The 19,236-nt window shown below is 40.0% G+C and overlaps 2 protein-coding genes across 2 annotated transcripts; one reads left to right on the top strand and one right to left on the bottom strand.

Moving 5' to 3' along the window:
• Nucleotides 1–2,551: 2,551 nt before the first annotated feature.
• Nucleotides 2,552–8,832, top strand: si:dkey-29h14.10. Its single transcript, XM_039804804.1, has 5 exons — nucleotides 2,552–2,816; nucleotides 4,156–4,297; nucleotides 4,998–5,036; nucleotides 5,558–5,704; nucleotides 7,213–8,832. The coding sequence occupies exons 1-5, from the start codon at nucleotides 2,733–2,735 to the stop codon at nucleotides 7,428–7,430; spliced, it is 630 nt and encodes a 209-aa protein (XP_039660738.1). The 5' UTR covers nucleotides 2,552–2,732; the 3' UTR covers nucleotides 7,431–8,832.
• A 54-nt stretch (nucleotides 8,833–8,886) lies between these two features.
• Nucleotides 8,887–19,236, bottom strand: iqcg (IQ motif containing G). Its single transcript, XM_039804826.1, has 12 exons — nucleotides 19,180–19,236; nucleotides 15,308–15,425; nucleotides 14,779–14,823; nucleotides 13,206–13,345; nucleotides 12,992–13,026; nucleotides 12,771–12,893; nucleotides 12,465–12,549; nucleotides 12,196–12,357; nucleotides 11,209–11,283; nucleotides 10,705–10,836; nucleotides 10,522–10,611; nucleotides 8,887–9,054 (listed from the first exon to the last, which is right to left on the bottom strand). The coding sequence occupies exons 4-12, from the start codon at nucleotides 13,332–13,334 to the stop codon at nucleotides 8,941–8,943; spliced, it is 945 nt and encodes a 314-aa protein (XP_039660760.1). The 5' UTR covers nucleotides 13,335–13,345; nucleotides 14,779–14,823; nucleotides 15,308–15,425; nucleotides 19,180–19,236; the 3' UTR covers nucleotides 8,887–8,940.

Raw genomic sequence — 19,236 nt, 5'->3', positions numbered from 1 at the left:
CCTGCTGGTTAGTTCACTGTAGTCATGCTGCTTTCAGGCGCAGTCGGAAATGTGGTAGTCACGGTGTGAGTGGCTCAGGAACGAGTGTTAGGAAGCCTATAGAGCCCCGAAACTGGCAAGAGTAAAACAAAGGTTATCAGACAAGTCAAAACTGTGCATATTACAGTATGTATGCACCGGTGTCAGACATTCCCAAGGAGATAATTAGTATTTTTTGGCGAACAGTTGAAATATCTGAGAGAGCAAGACAAAAGGGACTGCAGTATGCATTCAAGGGATATATCCACGACATAATATGCAACCCATTAGCGAATAATTTCATCAAAATTGAAAATGTTTGTAGCTTGAAGCTAGCGCGGACCGCTGATTAGCTTACAACGCTAGCTAGTATTCGGGGCACAGGGAAAATAAAAACAAATCGCTATTTAGCTATACCACTAAAAAGGCTCAAATATCACCACACGTCAACGGTAGTATAATGAGGGTCCCTAGATGTTAACCAAAGCATGGAGAAAAGTGTAAGTGTACAGACAGTTTATTAAAAAGATAGATTAGAAAGACCATATAGCTCCCAAGACACAGCCGCCTGTATACGAGAACGCGACTGTCTTTATAATCTCTCTTTCTTCAATCTATTTCTCAATGCTTCTGTTAACATTTAGATACTCTCATTATGCTACCGTTGAAGTGTGGTGATATTTTTATCCTTTTTAGTGGTATAAATAGCGATTCCCTGTGCCCCGAATACTAGCTAGCATTGTAAGCTAATCAGCGGTCCGCACTAGCTTGTTTCAAGCTACAAACACATTCGATTAGCATGAAAACATGTACCAGAGAGCGATCGAGTGGGTACACATCTGTTATTATCCCCTAAGTTCGTTTTGCGCCGGAATTGTGCTTTATTTTACGTTCAAATATATGCATTATGAACAAAGAACCGTCATTATTTCCAAGCAATGCTGGGCTGCGTTAGCTAGCTAGCCAACATTAGCGTGTTCTAGCCTTGGAGCAAACGTAGCTAGCTGTAGGTGTTTTTGTTAATCTTGTCGACATTTAGTTGTGAATGGGGCCTCCCACACTGCTTGACAGACACCTGGCATTTCTCCCCTTGGGTTTCGGGAAGGGAACAAATTCCACCACCGTGTTCAAACTTTTAGGATACCGGGTATCGGTTTTGCACAACACTTTGGCGTGTTTCCCTTACTCGAAAGCTTGACAGACCTCCTGCGCCTAGTTACGGTTGCTAAGACACGATTGGCCTGTGGTGGTTTTCGGGCGTGGCTTAGCGAAGGGTCAATTCCTTACTCAGCAGCATTTAAATATATATATATATCAGTCCCTCCAGAAAAACGTGATTATGCGATCGCTTAATTCAATGCATAATCAGCCAAAGTCCGCATTTGCTCAAATATGCCGCACTTTCGCCGCATAAATGTCCGATTTCCGTGCAAAATATGCGGGGCTTGCATGATTTCATAATCCCCGCAATTTCGTTGAAAAAAGGCAAGATCTTAGCAGAAAGTTTAAAAATGTTTTTGCAAGTTCCCGCAATTTCATCGTATAAAATTGCATAAATATCCCACATATTCCATTGCATTTTTTAAGAAAATGTGCCGCATAATCAAGGATTTTTGCCTGCAAATATCACAAAAAAATTCTTTCAAAAAAAAAAATTTCTGGAAGGACTGATATTTAATAATAAAATAATAATAAAAAGTATAGAAAGTATTCTCATTTTTTTTAAATGCATGCAAAAAAACTTATAAATATATTATCAAATAAAAAGTATTTACATGATGAAAGAAATAAAACGTAAACATCGGTCCCTCAAGTAGTAGCCTACTTCCGAGACATGGACACCTGTTTCCTGGGTGAAAGCAAGAAACTAGAATTAGGGCTGCACCATATGAGGAAAATATCTAATTGCGATTATTTTGACTGATATTGCGATATGATTCACGATATTGGAGGGAATGATCATTTTTGTATCATTATTATCATATTTTCATTGAAAACTATAATAATTGAAGTGTGATTTTTTGCAAGGATCTGTACCAAAACATGATGTCTTCTTTAGTCTGTAGGATTAGGATTTGTAGGCCAGGATGTCTCTGCAGCACCACAATACTTTATTTTAGAATGGTTTGACACATTTTGCCTTTAACAAATATTGCGCCCCCTGTCCAAACAGCATGTAGCCAAAGTTACTGATCTAGTTTCGCTTACATCCATTTGTTTTATTAATCCTAACATACTGTGCAGTATAACGTAGGGTAGGCCTACTTGGAATTTGGAATATACGAGGTGCAGTGAAGGCATCAGAACAGAGCTAGTGAAGAAACACCAGCGAGAAATAGGAAAATAGCCGATGTGTCCAAACTTGAGAAAATAATTGTCTGAAGTAATATATCACATAATGTCATATTAAATAGTAGTTACAGTATTACTGTTGTGTCAGTCACTGGCAAACACTGAAAGTCCTTTAGCGGAGGAGGGTCTGAGCGAGACAACACAAAAACTCAGTCTCGTGCAGGCAAGCGTTGATGTCCAAAACACGCATAGTGACGTAGGCCTACACTCCCACGCTGTCTAAAGAACCTGATGGGACTTCAAGAGAGGTCGGCCTGATGAGACGGAAAACCCCATGCACCGGGGCTTTCCTGGACCATTATTGTGCCTGCTATATAGTCGTTGTTAGCAGCTTTTAACATTATAACGATCCCACCGCACGAATGATGGACGACTCTGACCCCCTAGCTCCGAGTCCCTTCAGTAACAGCAATTCAAAAGTCAAAGAAAGAACGCCGTTCAATCAGGTAAGATTTTTCTTTTATATTTTCCCAACTGACACCTGTTTCATGTTTTCCCCATTTGTAGGCTACCTGGGCTATTAGGTGGACAAGATCTGGACCTGGTCCAATGTGGTCTATGAAAAAGAACAGTGAAATCTCCCTTTCATTGCATTTTCACAAATAGAATAAAGCTTTCACAAATCTGAAAGTGCGTTTTTAAGAATCTGTAGCCTCTCTGGGATAACTTGATCCAGATTTGACAAGTCTAGGTGTAGTGGTTTTGGATCTGGACCCGGTCCAATGTGGTCTACTTATGAAAAAGAACAGTGAAATCCCCCTTTATTGCATTTTCACAACTAGAATACAGCTTTCACAAATCTAAACGTGTGTTTTAGACATAATACATAATTTACCTTAATGACTAAAACGCCTTCAATTAAGTAAGAGGTTCAACAAACGGAGGATCAGTCACTCAGCTATGCAGCTTATGTTTCCCTGCTGAATCGAATGCTGTGAATCGGAAGCCAACTTCAGCTTTAAGTTGCCTTTGAGCAACACTAAGTAACTTTTAAAAGTTACAGTGTTGCTTTAACCGCCGAATCGGAAGCCAACTTCAGCGTCGTTCAGGTATAGACAGTACAGGTCGGTGCGTTTGACGTTTTTAAAGTGAACTAAAGTAACCAAAGACGCAAAACAACCACCATATCCATAAAGCTACATTTTCAAATTTCGGAATATCCAAATTATTAATAATAAGATGAGTATTTATACAGCTGGTATACTACAATCTTTTTCTTTTTTTTAAGTAAATGTGATATAGCATACCTTTCAATTCAATCTTTTTGTATTTATTTATTCATTTTTGTTATGTATTATTTTATTTGTATTACAAGTAATTTTTCTTCTTAAGTTTACTTATGTTATGTCATCTGTAAGATTGTTCATTGAAAGGAAAATGACGTAGTATGTTGCTGTTCTACAATTGTTTGTGTCACATGATGTTTGTGGAAAATATGCAAATAAAGTTGTGAGAAAAATGACTGCCATCATACCTTACGTGCACCAAGGCTCCCTGAAATCTTGCTATGGCCTGTATTAGACAACACATACACGCATCATTTTTCCAAGATGGATAAAACAAATACTAAACTTAATGTTTTTGTGATAAAACATTTAGTTCCAGTTCCAGAAAAGTCCCCAGCCCCCAGCAAGAGAAAGTATACATGACCTAGAAAAACCCAGCTGAGCACCAGGTGCTCTAGCGGTGTGAGCTGCTGTTTTTACAAAAACTCCACTCGGACCACAAGGTGTTATGTGGGAGATTTTGAAGCTAGGGGGATTTCTGTCTGCTTCTATCCTTCAGGTGATGACCTTTAAAGCCTCCAACATGCAGAGACTGGTCCAGGTGGTGCAGAGGGTGGTGCAGAAGAGCTGCAGAACAGCCTGCCAGATGTTCTGCTGCCCCTTAGATACTCTGCTGTGTGAAAAAGTCACATTCTGCCCAGGTAAAAAGGATTTTTTATATTATCAATCTTATTCATCTTATCTTGCTTTCATGTCAGGTCATGATTTAGACTGTATCTTTAGATGTGACTGTTATAGAGTCTTTGTTTCTCAAAAACAAGACAAATACTTTTTTATAATTTTATCTTTACTGCTGTATCGTCATATTGCGTAGTAAGGCTAGTCTATATCCACGGCGTTCCACTTCTGGGATTGCTCCGTTGAAGCCGGAAATTCTGCCGGATGTCACTCTTTTTGGCCAGATGTGTCTCTGTGTTGGCGTTCTAACCTCTGGTGGATTTCTGAGGACTCTGGTTAACTGCTCCTCAGATCTCTGCAGGGTAAATCCAGACAGCTAGCTAGACTATCTGTCCAATCGGAGTTTTCTGTTGCACGACTAAAACAACTTTTGAACGTACACGTTCCACCAAAACAAGTTCCTTCCCGAGGCTATTTTGCAGAGGCGACGTACGGAGCTTAGCGTCGCCCAGGATGATTGTGACTGGTTTAAAGGAATGCCAATAAACCAGAGCACGTTTTTCTCCCATCCTGTAATGCTGTGTAGACTAGCCAGACCCTCCTCCTCAGCGCTGTGGAGGAAGGTCTGGCAAAGCGAGACTATGTAAGCCAGCAACATGTGTGCCAAAAGAAAATGTGTCGTGAGTAAGAAATGTAACTTTACCTCGTTCACTGTCTTAACAGCTCAACCTCATCAACCTACAGGGGATAGAACTACACAATGTAAGTTCAACTGTTTAGGTTTGTTTTCTGTTTTAACAATAAAATGTTCAGGATCTTTATACACTCCTCAAATCTCTTGGTTTGATCCTTTCTTGGTCTGTTTTCTTCCAATTTAAGGGACATTTATTTTTTCTTATTCTCATTTTTCACACTAGCCTTGAAGGCCACAGTGCATTTCACTATATTGCTGGTCTATGTGACAAATCAACCTTTGAATTCTTGAAACATACCATCATTTCATGTAGCTGCTTGTACAAACTAATCCGTTGACATGTTTTACCTGAATAAGGATAACATCATCTGTGGACCGAGTAAATCAGTATTCATCGTCAGCTCATTTGCCATAGAATAACCTCAAACACTTTATTGGCTGTTGCTTTTCATTGAGGCTGTCAGCAAAATGTTGAGGAACTTTGCGATTGTTACGCATTTCTGCTGTTACATCACTCTGGAAGGACAACTTCCCATTCTCATATTCTCTTCCTTTTTCCCCTTTGTCTCCCTCGCCCACTCAACAACAGTGGCACTTCAGAATCCACCATCAACCATTTTGATTGTGAACATCAGCAACTCCACCTTGATCGACTGCGTCATCGGGAACGACACCTACCAATCTGCGGTGGCTGAAAGTCAGCCGCTAATGCAGGAATCTGAGCGCCAAAGGCATGGTGGGTAACAGCCAAACCTATTTCATAGCAATTTCTAGGAATTGAAAGCACCTTTAGCTGCAATTGATAGTGCGCTTTGTAGGGCTGGGACGATATGCTTTTGTCCCGAATTTGATTATTTCACGATACATGGGTGCCGATTCGATTTGTATTGTGATTCTAGAAGTATTGCGATTAGAGATTCACAGATTACAACTTTCTAGGCCGATTCCGATTTTCTTTGAGTTAGGCCAGCCAATACCGATTTTAGCCCATTCCGATTTAATTTTTTCTAACCACTTTACAGCACACACAAATATTTATTTTCTATCTTTTCTTTAATAGAACATTTTGAACAGAACATAGAAAATGTTTTGAACAGATAATGGATCACTATAAAATAGAACTATATAAATTACTCCTGGTGTGGGAAATTCGCACACATCTAAAGTGCAATGTTAGAACCATTTCCTTCTTTTCACATCCAATATCACACTAAAAAAATGTGATTTGGGTTTTTGGTGTCGTCCCTCCACGCCCTACTTTTTCCTTGCAGGTGTTCATATTGTAAACTTGTTATCTTCTGCACACACGCTGAAGAATTTCCAAACAGCGGACATGTTGCAGGTTAATTCACGAGGTTCCCTACATGTGCGAGAATAGACCTTTTTCACGGCAGACATGTTGACATGTCATAGTAGGAAAAGCACAGGTGTATTCAAAACCATTACTGATGGCTGTATTCCACTTAGGAGAAGTCCTGGTATTGTGCATGCTGACTCACTGAAACAGCTTACTGGGACACTTGATGGAATGGAGCCATTGTTAAGGTTATCAATTTCAGCTGTGCTTTTCCTACCGTGACAAGTCAAGATGTCTGCTGTAAAAAGGTCCATTGCGTGGACACGCGCTTCACACCACGAGCGGGTATGCGCCACACACGGCGGAAAAGTTGAGAGAACTGTAACTCGTATAACATATGTTGTCAGTTAATTGTAGCGTCAATGAAATCGGCATATGTCAGACTGACCTGCCGGTCGCCGGTTATGGCTGAGCACGTGAAAACCGGCCAATTCCGGTCACCGGCCGGTCTTTTGCTGCATCTCTAATTGCGATTCGATAGTATTGAGTATTGCGATTTTCTTTTCCTTCTTTAACAAAAAAAACTAAAGTTGAATAATCCATTTCTCGAGACAATATATCATGAGACATTTCTAAAAACTAATTGTTTTCTAAAAAAGAATGCACATTACATGTCAGTCAGTCTGACATTTATTTCATTTGTAAAGAAGTACATAACATGGATTTTCTGCATTTTCTGCTGGTATGTTTGGCTGGAAACTGATATGATGTAGTCCCTGTCGAAAATGACAAAAAAGAGACGCAACACGACTGCAAAGAGATGCAAAAACCCACAAAGAGACTAAATATATGGTGAAAATACACGCACCTAACTCTTCCACAAAGCTAGGGAAAACACTGTCCTATTCATGAGAAGTGAAAACATCTCTTTTGTTGATATGGAACAGATCAGGCGAGGTGCAGCTGCAGCCGTGGACAGCAGGGGGCAGCACAGACCTCTGCTCCCCCCCCTCCTCCTCCTCCCCCCGGTCCTCCCCTTCCATCCGCTCAGCCTCGGAGCATCAACATCTACAGCTCCCGTCTCAACTGTGTCATCATCGGAGACAACAACTACATGCACGCCGAGCAGACCCACTCCACTGTAACTGAAGTACTACAGGTGTGAAGCTTTGGCCACACGGAGCGGACACACACACACAAACACACACACTACACACTCTAGCAACAATGTCATCTTTGGGAGGATCATAATTTAAGCTCTAAATATGAGATCAAATATTCTTAGTCTCCACACCACATTTTTTTTTTTACATTTGGGATTTGTTTCAGTCTTTGATTCCGACTTGTTATGAGTTTGGCCATCGTTAGCTACAGACATAATGTCTGCCTCTTCTACTCCTTTAGCATTATTTAAGGGCCCATTTAACAATTATTTAAATTAGCAATACATCTGTAATTGATTCATTGTTAAATTGTCTATAAAATGTCAGAATACTCAAAATATTGACTTAGTAACTCAGAATATTGACTAAGAATCTCAAAGTAACGAGAAACTTTAAAATATTGACTTAGAATCTCAATATATTGACTTAATAAAAACCGTTAATCACAATTTACAGAGCCCAAGTTGACGTATTTAAACAACTTTTGTGTGATCATCCATACGAAACCCAAGAACATTCACTCTAATATCAAAATAATCAAAGAATCAAAGAATGATTGGCATTTTTGTTTAAAAAATAACCTAAATGATTAATCAATTACTGCTTGATGGACTGATGGATTAATCAACCGATTGTTTCAGCTGTTGTGTGTACATTTTGACTGACACTACTGTTATGGGTTAGGGTTATGGATCTGGTCTTGGCCCTGACATTTGTGGCTACTGATTTAAAAATATTAACCATAGTTCATCACAGTTCTTCTCTTCAAGTGTTGTAAGAGTGTCAGCACGCACAAACAGACGTCAGCTCCCCAAACTTTATCCTCTTCAGTCAAGGGCTTTCCTGTTTTGCAATGTGGGCTCTTCTGGTCCTCTGTCAGATGTGGGGACATAAAGTTGGGAGCAGTTGGAAATTTTAAGTGGATGTGACGTTTTGGTGATTCATCTCCCTCTGATCATCTGATCTTTCTGTAATTGATGTCGGATATTCTGACAGATATACTCTTTTAGGGAAGACAACTGGCTTCAGGATTTATTTTTGTTTGAATTGTGTATTATGTGACTGCATAGATGAACAGTATTTAAAATCTTTATCATGTCATGATAAAGGCGTTGACTTATGTTAAAATGTATGGCCTATGGTCCTTATCAGTAGACTACTTAGTAGTGTTCATTGCTGGAAGTCATTTTGAGTTTTCACATTTATACTGTACATAAAATATGGAATAAGAGGACTTTGAATCAAGGTGCTACAATTGTGTCTGCTGATATATTTATGTGATATGATGCCAATATGCTCCAAGTTACCTTCACACAGTGTACTACTTTTCTTGTTCTTCTAAAATATTGTATAAGTTAAGAATTTGATTTTGTTGTTTGATTTTGTTGTATACTGTATGTTTGAAATGACAAAAACATGTTTGTTTTTTACAATAATAAAGAAAATACAAAGAAGATACAGAGATAACTATTTATTGTTTTTGTATTGTTTACATCATTTCAATGAGAAAACTCATTTCTTCTTTTTCTTCTTTCCTTCCTTCTTCTTCTTTCCTTTCTTGACTTCCTCCTTTTTAAAACTGCCGAGGCCCCGGCGGACCATGCAGCCCCTCCACCAGGCCTGCAGCTGCAGGGTCAAAGGTCACAGACCAGGGTCACAATTAGGGATCAGGGGCCGTATTAGAGAAACTTTCTCTAATATGGCCTTTCTTTCTTTCTTTTGTTAAGATATGGAGAGTCAAGATAGGATATTTCCCAATTTGATATTAAAGAAGCAAATCCTAACTAACTTTAGTGATCTTATCTTATTTTATGCTATCTTATCTAAGGTCAGGAAATCATAAATACTCAATCCAACAATGGTTATCAACTTTTATGTCTGTTACCTAGCAGCTGATGCTACACTTTCTCATCTCGCTGAGCTAAACAACTTTGTCCTTTTACTCGTTAAACATACTGAAACATACAGTACATCAAAGTCTTTTTAAATCATTTTTAGGGGGCCAGAGAGGCTTGAGCCTAAAATCGCCAATGGTGCACATGTTCCACCAAAACAAGTTCCTTCCCGAGGCTCTTTTGCAGAGGCACCGTTGCTCCTTTTGGCAATTGTGATTGGTTTAAAGAAATGCCAATAAACGAGAGCACGTTTTTCTCCCACCCAGGAATGCTGTGTGGACAAGCCAGATCCTCCTCTGCAGCGCTGTGGAGGAAGGACAGGCAATGCGAGACTAACCAATCATTAACCATTAACCAATAAGCAGGAGTCCCAGATCTGGGATGGGTCCCAGCCATTTAGACTGTAAAAAGAAAAGGGCCCAAGCTGGGGCACACTTTCAGCTTGCACGTCCGCACGACCGGTACATGTACAAGTCTGCAGCTGCCCGGGGGAAGGAAAGCGTGTCTCCACCGCATCCACCTGCCAGGTTTTCGGCTGTGTGTCTGCCTGCCAGTGCCTGGCATTGCCTACTCTGTGTATAGGACGGCCGATCTAACCTGCCAGTCCTCATCGTTTTAGTGGCCTGTGTCATGTAGCTGGCCGTTGTTTGTGCCCTCCAGCAGTTGGTCGTGAAAGCCAGGAACTTAAGAGCTTAGCAGTTATGAGCATTTATTTAGGACTTTGGGAAGTTAGGATGCTTGTGTAGTACACTTTTCCTATCTTTGGTTAGGATAGAAATTTAGGAACTATTCATTTGTAAAGGCTTTTTTTTAATAAATTAGGTCCTTACCCACAAGCGTAATTTACAGGGGGGATGGGTGGGTTACAACCCCCCCACCCCAATAATCAAAACTGTTAATTTTTTTTTTATTTCCTTTACTTAAATAAAGACATTAGCACCATAAAGTGATACATAAAAGGCATACATTGTTGCAGAAACATTCACCAGAATGCAGAAAGTGTGTGATGTTCAAAATTTCAATTTTGCTCAAAAGTGAAGATCTCAAACCACCAACCCCCACCCCTCCCTTCCCCCTTCAATGTTGAACCAAAAGTTAGGCCCTTGTGTAGGATCTGCAAGTTAAGACGTTTCTGTACCACAGCCCCTGGTCGATTGATCTGATAGGATGGATCTGAGTTGTGACTGGATGTTGTTACCTTGGTAGCAGATGTGGCCAGTGCCTGCTGTTGACGCAGTTTCTCCTGCTCCTCCCTGTCCTCCATCACCACCTGCTCCATCTCCCTGAACTGAACACAATTCAGCATCTCGTTAACGTTTACCGTCCCGCTTAGCATCGGCAGCTCTTTGCCGTGTCATGTTGAGCACTGGGAGCTGCTCACCCTCCTCTTCATCTCCATCAGTCGGTCCAAATTCACGGTTCTTTTGCAGCGCACACTGTTGAGCTGCTGCTCCTTCTCCTGCAGCATCTGGGTGGTGTGCTGCTGCCACTGCTGCAGCTGCTGCTGCAACTCCTGAAACAACAATAGCATTGTGATTAACAATTTTTTAACATACAGAACATACAATTCGCAACATGAACATACACCACCCTTCATCATCACCACCCACCCAGGTTAGGTTTTTAAATAAAAGAAAATATGCAATTTCACATAATTTTGGACCATTATTATCACTATATCTGTGTCTAAAACTGTGTGTCTAGAGCACATAATTAAAAAAAATAACACTCAAATATCTTAACGACTAAACTTGATAAAGAAGTCCACTGGGAGCCAACTACAATTGTTAACTAATGGCAGCAAAAAGAGACTCCAAAACGCAACCATTACATAATAATTGTAATAACATTAGTCTGTTGTTTATAGTGGTGTTGCTGTACCAACCTTATGTCGATTTTGCAGGAATTTCTCCGACTCCTCATGAACTCTCCTCTCCTCCGTCAGCTTGTTCTGCAGCAGCTGAGGGGGAAGGAGATAACAAAAGACTAAGTGTAGATTTATAACACATACAGGAAGTATGAGAAAAATGTAAGAACAATGCTCATCGGCTCATTTTAGACCATGGTAAGAGAGCTACGAGTCCTCCGATTTTGGACAGAAAGGGAAGAGAGAGGAGGTCAGGTCTGTACTCTGACCGTGGATCATCTCCTTCTGTGGGATTGGTAGGTAGTAGGGCTGAACGATTCGGGAAAAAATTGAATTGGGATTTTGTTTTTGGCCAGATATTGCGATTACAATTTGATTTTCGAAAAAAAAAAAGGTTTAGCTAAATTCAATATTCACTGTGTAACAGATAAAACGTGTCATGGAGCATTATAACATGAGACACCATCAAACCTGCTCCATATTCTTATGCAAGGATGAGAACATAGCTATGAACTGCCAGCAATAAGGGTTTTCCTTTTAATAAGCATGGAACATTGAACAGTCAAAAGTTATAATAATAAAAAACTATTCTAATAAAAAAAATCTGTACTTTCATTTGAACAAAAATTTCTGATATGCCTCGTTTTAATAGCAGCATCTACATATTGCACCTTCTACGATCATGTTAAATAAAGTTATAAAAAAGAAATGAAAAATCCACTGATAATAGGACATTTCTGTAAACAATCTGTGATATGTATCATTATTCCAGAATGTATCTTAGGAAAAACAGTTCATATAATAATAAAAAAAGGAATAAAAAATGTTAAACCAAATGTTACACCAACTAAATGTTGCACATTTGATTAATCGTGGTCTTCACGATTAGCTGATCGCATTCTTTCAAATCGCCATAACTGATTTGAAAAGGATTAATCGTTCAGCCCTGGTAGGTGTGTGGGACTAACCAGGACAGGACTGGCATGGACGGACTGTTGGACCCACCTCCAGCTTGTCCTGCAGCAGCTTCTCGGTCTCGCTGGACTCCCTTTGTGTCTGCTGCAGCTGCAGCTCCATGTTTTTCTCCATAAGCTTGTTCTTGTTGGCAATCTGGGATGACTGCTCATTCAGCTGATGCTTCAGGTCTTTGGCCAGCCAGCGTATTTCCTGGGGGATTGGACACCTTGGATTATGCACTCAGATTAACAGATTCTCACTCCCCGCTAACAGACAGAGGACAGATTTGGTTTATGGATCTGCTCTAACTTTCTCACCGTCAGTTTCTCCGTTTTCTGTTTGATCTCCTCTTTCTGTCTCTGTAGAGTTTCTTTTCTTTTCTCCAGCTTAATCTTCTCTTCTCTGGGTGGAGAGACACTCACACATTACTAATACAACACAAAATTCCTCCTATCTTTCTTCTTTTTTGCCCTTCTTCCACCCTTTCTTTCTAGCAGTCATTTTCTCTTTAAAAAGAAATCACACTACATTGTGTCTACAAAATTACCTTTTATAGTTATGCATTATTGTAATGATTAAGATTAGTATTACAAGTATTGTTTCCAAATAATGCACTGATGAACCTTCTCGTGTTATTAGCCTTCTTCTTCTGCTCCTCGTCCTCCACCACCTGCAGCAGAGAGCTGAGACTCTGCTTCTCCTCCAGCTCCAAATGCAGCTTGGAAACCTGCCGCGAGATGGACTGACTGCAGGGACAGATTCAAAGAGACAAACTTAGTCCCCAAAAAGTGTTTAAGCAACATAATGTCTTTTCTGTTTATTTGTCTGTACACTAGTCACTCACCAGTCTCTTCTCAACTTGGCCAGTCTGGCTTTCTCCTAAACACTCACACACACACACACAGTTGCAGTTATACATTATTTTGTCAATACAGTTGTTCAGTAAGATCATAAAATGGAGAATAAGCTAGCATGAAAACATTCACATCATCATCAGATCAAAGCAGCTGCCAGCTGTTTGACAGATGTGCGTCTGGACTGTAAACACAGTAAGTCACCTGTGCCGCTGCAGTGCCTCGCTCCCTGGCGATCTGCACTGTCAGGGTATGTCCCAGTATGTCCAACTGGTCGGAACAGTCCTCCAGCACAGCTGCCACTCGCACACTCTGAATCCGGGATAAAGACATCCTGTCTGGGACTGTGTGAGTTTCACACGGACAGGTACGGTTAATGAATAGCAAGGTAACGTTAACTGTTACAGGTTTTTTTTGATTGCTAAATGACAGTGAGCACAACTGGAGTCGCATGTGCAAAACTCTAACTAGAGTCTACACAGCAGCAGTTCATGTGGACCAAACTCTAGTTCGTTTTTCATTTCTTGAACACAGTTTTCAAAACTCTACACACTTATCCCATGACTTTAACCACAACGTGCACAACACTGTAGATTTACAGCACTTTGTTCAAATGCTAACACACTGTCAAAACAGAATCGATTTCAGTCTGGTGCCTATCAAACACTGCTGATTGCAATTTTAGCTGAAAGCCTAAGCAGGTGTCTAGTTTTAGACTAGTTAGTGAACATATATGGTATTTATACAGAGAAAGCTCAGAAAGTCTTTTTTTGTATACAAACACCAAATAAGAATAAAACAATTATACACTGTACCGTTTGAGAGAAACGGGTAAAAGAGCAAAGATACCAACATGTCCAGGTAAGATGTCTGAGGTTATATACACAGCTATAAAAAAAAGTGAATAGTATAGTAAAATAGTATAATAATAAAACTGCATTCTTATGGTTTTTCAGAAAGTAATGGAGGTGAAAGCAATAGAAACACCACATTCATTTGTATTTAGAGATGATGCAGACATCCAATGTGATGAAGAAAACTTGCCTCATGATGCTGGAGAGAGGCAGGATTAGTCACACTATTCTTTGGTACTGTTACATATGCACCTTTAGTTTTTTTCCCCAGTAATTTATAGTAATTCCATAAATTACTGGAGACAAAATACTATATTGAAGAAAACTGCTGATTTTCATTCCTTCTTGTTTACCTTTATCTATATCTTTTCCCTAAATAAACTATTGAGTAGTGTCAAGTCACTCAAATTGTTCAAACTGTAAAGATGAGAAAGGTTGTAATTTGTGTATTGGTGTTTGATGCTAGTGTTTTTACCCTCAGTGTGTTCTGAGTGATAGTGTGTGTTATCTCAGTGTGTGTTTCTCAGTGAGGATTGTTCATACTGTTTGGCTGCACTGAGCCTGTTCTGAGACGTGTGTTAAGAGTTGTGTTGCTGTGAATGAGTTGTGCAGGTGATGTGAACTGTTGATTTCAGGTGACTGTTGGTAGTGCAGACGGTGGCTTGAGTTTTGCACATGTAGCTATGTCACTCCAGTTGTGCCCACTGTCGTTTAGCAATCGAAAAAAACTGTAACACAAAGCATGTACTTTCATCGATAAGCAAGGTAAAACCAAACTAAGATATATTTACAATGGTGTCTATCTATGGAACCGCCCCCTCAATAGTTCACTGTAGCATGGTGCTAATGTTAGCTAACATTTACGTTAACTTTCCGTTTCATGGGAAAAGACTAACGTTACATCAACTGTGACAGTCACTTACTTCAGTTCCCTCCGTAACAGTCCCTCTCACTCTGGGTCAACCAGGCTTTAGTATTCAAAACAAACAACAACTGTCGTTATTATTTTCTAAAACACCGCTAGCCACTATTGCTATTTGCAGGGTCAAAGTTTGACAGTTTACATGTCACTATGGTAACATGCTTTTTTTGTCACGCAACTTTATTGAAAGAGCAATAACATGACAATAACAGCTGCATTTAATAATAATAATAATAAATAATAATAATAATAATAATAATAATAATAATAATAATAATAATAATAATAATATATCCACTGCACAAGATAAGGTTTTAATAAAAAAAATAATTAGCTCCCATCACTTATGGATGAACCTGTCATTCTAGCAACAGTATATACGGTAATGTTACATTTATTACCAGCCCGGCATTTCATTTCACTTCACTTCATTTTTTAATATAAGTTACATAATAATCAGTTTGTATTTCTTGTTGTAAAATGAGCATGCATTTGGTGTGAACAACACAACATCACTACATACATCCTACCAACACTGTTCACCTGTACCTCTGGCTACAGGCTGGCCCCCCAGTTTCTGAAGCTCTTCCCAGTCTCCATTGTGGTCCATAGGCTGCTTCTCATGTTTTTTTGTGTCAAGCCCATTGACTGTAAAATTAACAGTCTATGGTCAAGCCTGAGAGTGTCGACTGGATACATGCTGCAAAGATCTCCACTGCCCCCCCAGCTCATTGACAACCAGCAAGCTTCTCCATCAGATTATTTTTGGAATATTATATTTTAGCAGTTCAAGTCCACTGAATAGCTTGAAATGGTACAAAGGTAAGTGGTGAACTGCATGAGGTTAAAAAAAAAGTAAGTAGTGTGTTGCTATAAAAATGGCAGGAAAAAGGCAATTAACAATGGAAGAGAGACAGACCATCATAACACTTAAGAATGTTGGTCTTTCCTACAGAGAAATATGAAATATGCCAGACTATGGCAGAACTGAGGGCAGCCATTAACCCTATGACTCCCTCCGAGGACAATGGTGGATAGCTTTACAAGACTGCACTTAAAGGGATACTTCACCGATTTAGCATTCAGCTTTGTATCAGTAGAAACCCGATAGTATTTCTGAATGACCGTGCCTCCCTCCCTCATGTCCCCCTGAGACGAGAGATTTCTGCATTTGGGGCCTGGAAAAAATCTTCCGATAACAAGGTCTCTTTTCGCTGGTCCAAACAAGGATTTAGGTATTTGGGAATTATTATTACACCCAACCCCGTTCAATTGTTTGAGGCAAATTACAACAAATTAATTAAACAAATATAAAATGATGTGACACGTTGGGAGGTCCTTCCCCTTTCTTTAATTGGCAGAGTAGAAACAGTAAAAATGAACCTACTACCAAGACTTCTTTTTTTGTTTCAATCACTTCCTGTAAGAGTACCTGCTTCCACTTTAAACATGTTGGACAAATTAATCTCAACATTTATTTGGCAAAAGAAGAGACCGAGGGTAAGATTAAAAACCATTCATTTACCCAAAGACAAGGGAGGTCTAGGCTTGCCAAACCTTAAAAATTATTATTGGGCTGCACAGATAAATGCAATAGTGGCATGGATCGGAAATGACCGGGAAGCAATATGGACTCAGATAGAGCAAGACTCTGTTAGGGGCACGTCCTTATCAGTACTACCATTTATTGATATAAAGTCTGTCAATAAAATCAAAATAAAGAACGAATGGATAAAACATACTTTAAAAGTCTGGACAACAGTGAAAAAAATGCTCAGGGGACCGGAGACGATCTCAAGGGCCATGTTGATAGTAGGAAATATAGAATTCCCACCTTCCGTGTGGGATAGCGGGTTTAGAAGGTGGGCCAATAAAGGTCTCTGTACAATTAATCAACTTTTTAAAGAAACAGAATTCAAATCATTCCCTCAACTTCAAGAACAATTTGGCCTCCCATCAAATGATTTGTATAGATACCTCCAGATAAGACATTATATCACAAGCCATAAGGAAAGGGAGCTGCTCACCAAAAACCCAAATGAAATAGAAGAGTACTTTATTAGTGTTCTGGAGAGGCATTTCCCAACAAAAAAACACATATCTAATATATATAAAAGGTTAACGGCTGGCACCTCACAAAGCACAAACTACATCAAGGAAAAATGGGAATTAGAATTGAATGTTATAATTGAAGATTCTACATGGATGGACATATGGACAAGTTGTCATAAGGGAATTAGTAGCCAACTGTGGAAAGAATTTGACTGGAAGGTAAAGATCAGATTTTTTAATACTCTTCATTTGTGAAAAACCCCAACGTGGCTTTATGTTGGCGAAAATGTGGAACTATTGGAGACACCACACATATTTTTTGGGACTGTCCATCAATACAAGGATTTTGGGATGATGTTAAAAAGGAAATTGATATTATTTTAGAGATAGATATCACTCCAGAACCAATGTTGTTTTTGCTGGGAGCCATACCTACAGATCTATATAATACGGATCAGCGATATATACTTAGGATTCTTTTATTAGTAGCAAAGAAAATGATTACAGTGAACTGGAGGGATGTAAAATCGCCAACAATAGGTCAATGGGTCCAGAGACTGAAAAATGTATACAGGATGGAGCAAATGACGGCAAGTCTACAGCTGACTATGGACACTTTTGTGCAAAGATGGACTTGTGTTTCAAGGTATCTGAGGGTCTGATGGATGGGATGATATGATACAATACTGTTGGGAAGGGATACCTATCTAAATTCCTTTTTTTTTTTTTTTTTTTGCTTAGCTATTATTTACAGATATCTACCTCTCTGCCTGTTGTTATTGTTGCTGTTACCATTATTATTATTGCTATTCTAATTTTATTTAATCTACCTTTTTACTACTTTTTTACGCACTTAGTTCTATTTTGCTTCATATTTACTTATTTATTTAAATTTATTTGTACTCTTATTGTAACTTATTTTGCCTGTCATTTGTTTATTACATTTATATTGCTGTCAGGAAACGTTATGTATAATGATTAAAATGTTTAAATAAAAAGTTCAAAAAAAAAAAAAAATCTTCCGATGACGTAAAATGACGATTTTTGCGTCATTGGAAGATTTTTGGGCCAGAGGCAAAGGACTACAGCCAGTAGTAGGATCTACTTCCGTATGTTTTCAACACGCCCACAGGGGGTTGGACTGCCGAGTCTGGCCGAGGTATTCCGAATGAAAACGACTGTCAGCCATCTTGAATCTTCGCTAAACAGGCTTTCGGTTTTCAGCAGAAAACATTTACAACAATTATCTGCATTCAAACTACCGGACGTGTGTACCACCGGGATACATCGGTACAGATCGGAGAATATGGAGGAAACGTTATTACAGACGCAATACCTGCGCACACTAGCTGAGCTTCGCCTGCACGGAGACCAGCGGTGTCGCTCAATGCCGCTAGCCGGCTAGGGGACATCCTCATCGGCTAGGTGGAAAGCTAACGCTAGCTGTCCACCTGTCCCAGCCATCCTGCTTGCAAGTGTCTGCTCATTAAACAACAAGCTGGACTACATCCAACTTCAACGAAACTCCCAACGTGAGCAACGCGAGCGACGCGAGCAACGCGAGTGCGACGCGAACAAGCAACACGAGCGACGCGCTCCCTTTCATAGTCTATACAGCGGACGCAAGTAGACCCAAGCGTCACGGGCGATGCGTGAAATGCAATACACCGCCCACGCAACAGGGGGTAGCAGAGAGCTCCACGGTGTTCAGTCGGCAGAGCCAGACCCTCCCGGAGAGTGGCTCTCGTCAGGGAGCAGCTGGCTGGCTGATTTCTTTTTATCAGATGCTGGCGTGTTTCCCCACCAGTACAGTATGCTACGATTGGGTAGCACTGACCAATACATTGATAAAAGGTCGCTTCTAAATGGTTTAGCAGGTTTTAAAAACATATAGATACATTTGGGTCTCTCTCTCGCCTCTTGAGGAGGGCACACAGCATAGACTACACACAACGTTGATACATACCGAAAAATGTGACTCAGTAGTCCTATGTTTGATGAAATTGCACTGATATGTTTCAATGATTCATGATTCAATATTTTTAATGTACAATACGTGCAGTGTCGCCCCCACCGACAACGCATAGTATTGTGCGCATCGGCGCGTCGCGTATCAAAAACTGGGACGACACATTTGGCTACGCATCGACGCATAATGGCGGCCGAAGCGTAGCGATGCGTAGCCTTGCGGACGCGTATGCGTACCGATGCGTTGACTCTGTAACGGCCCTTAGCCACAAGTTAGCTGACGTGTGCTAACCTCTGCCAAAACAGCACAGCTCATATTAAAGGTTAACAGTAAACCAGCCCGCTTCTATGTGAAAAAAATGGATGAATTAAACAGACTTACTTGAGATTTGGGGGTTCCAGGTGAACTTGTGGAAGCCATTGCAGATATACGCTTATA

Source organism: Perca fluviatilis, chromosome 7 (assembly GCF_010015445.1).
Source record: "Perca fluviatilis chromosome 7, GENO_Pfluv_1.0, whole genome shotgun sequence".
NCBI classification, from domain to species: domain Eukaryota; kingdom Metazoa; phylum Chordata; class Actinopteri; order Perciformes; family Percidae; genus Perca; species Perca fluviatilis.
This window is presented reverse-complemented; position numbering and strand designations above follow the sequence as displayed.

What these genes read in the sequence shown, in the direction of transcription:
- si:dkey-29h14.10 (XM_039804804.1), top strand. Translation starts at nt 2,733, where the DNA reads ATGATGGACGACTCTGACCCCCTAGCTCCGAGTCCCTTCAGTAACAGC. An exon ending in AAAGAACGCCGTTCAATCAG is followed by an intron (nt 2,817 to 4,155) that starts GTAAGATTTTTC and finishes TCTATCCTTCAG; the next exon opens with GTGATGACCTTTAAAGCCTC. An exon ending in AGGGGATAGAACTACACAAT is followed by an intron (nt 5,037 to 5,557) that starts GTAAGTTCAACT and finishes ACTCAACAACAG; the next exon opens with TGGCACTTCAGAATCCACCA.
- iqcg (XM_039804826.1), bottom strand. Translation starts at nt 13,334, where the DNA reads ATGTCTTTATCCCGGATTCAGAGTGTGCGAGTGGCAGCTGTGCTGGAG. An exon ending in TCCTGCAAAATCGACATAAG is followed by an intron (nt 10,837 to 11,208) that starts GTTGGTACAGCA and finishes TTGTTGTTTCAG; the next exon opens with GAGTTGCAGCAGCAGCTGCA. An exon ending in TGATGGAGATGAAGAGGAGG is followed by an intron (nt 10,612 to 10,704) that starts GTGAGCAGCTCC and finishes AATTGTGTTCAG; the next exon opens with TTCAGGGAGATGGAGCAGGT.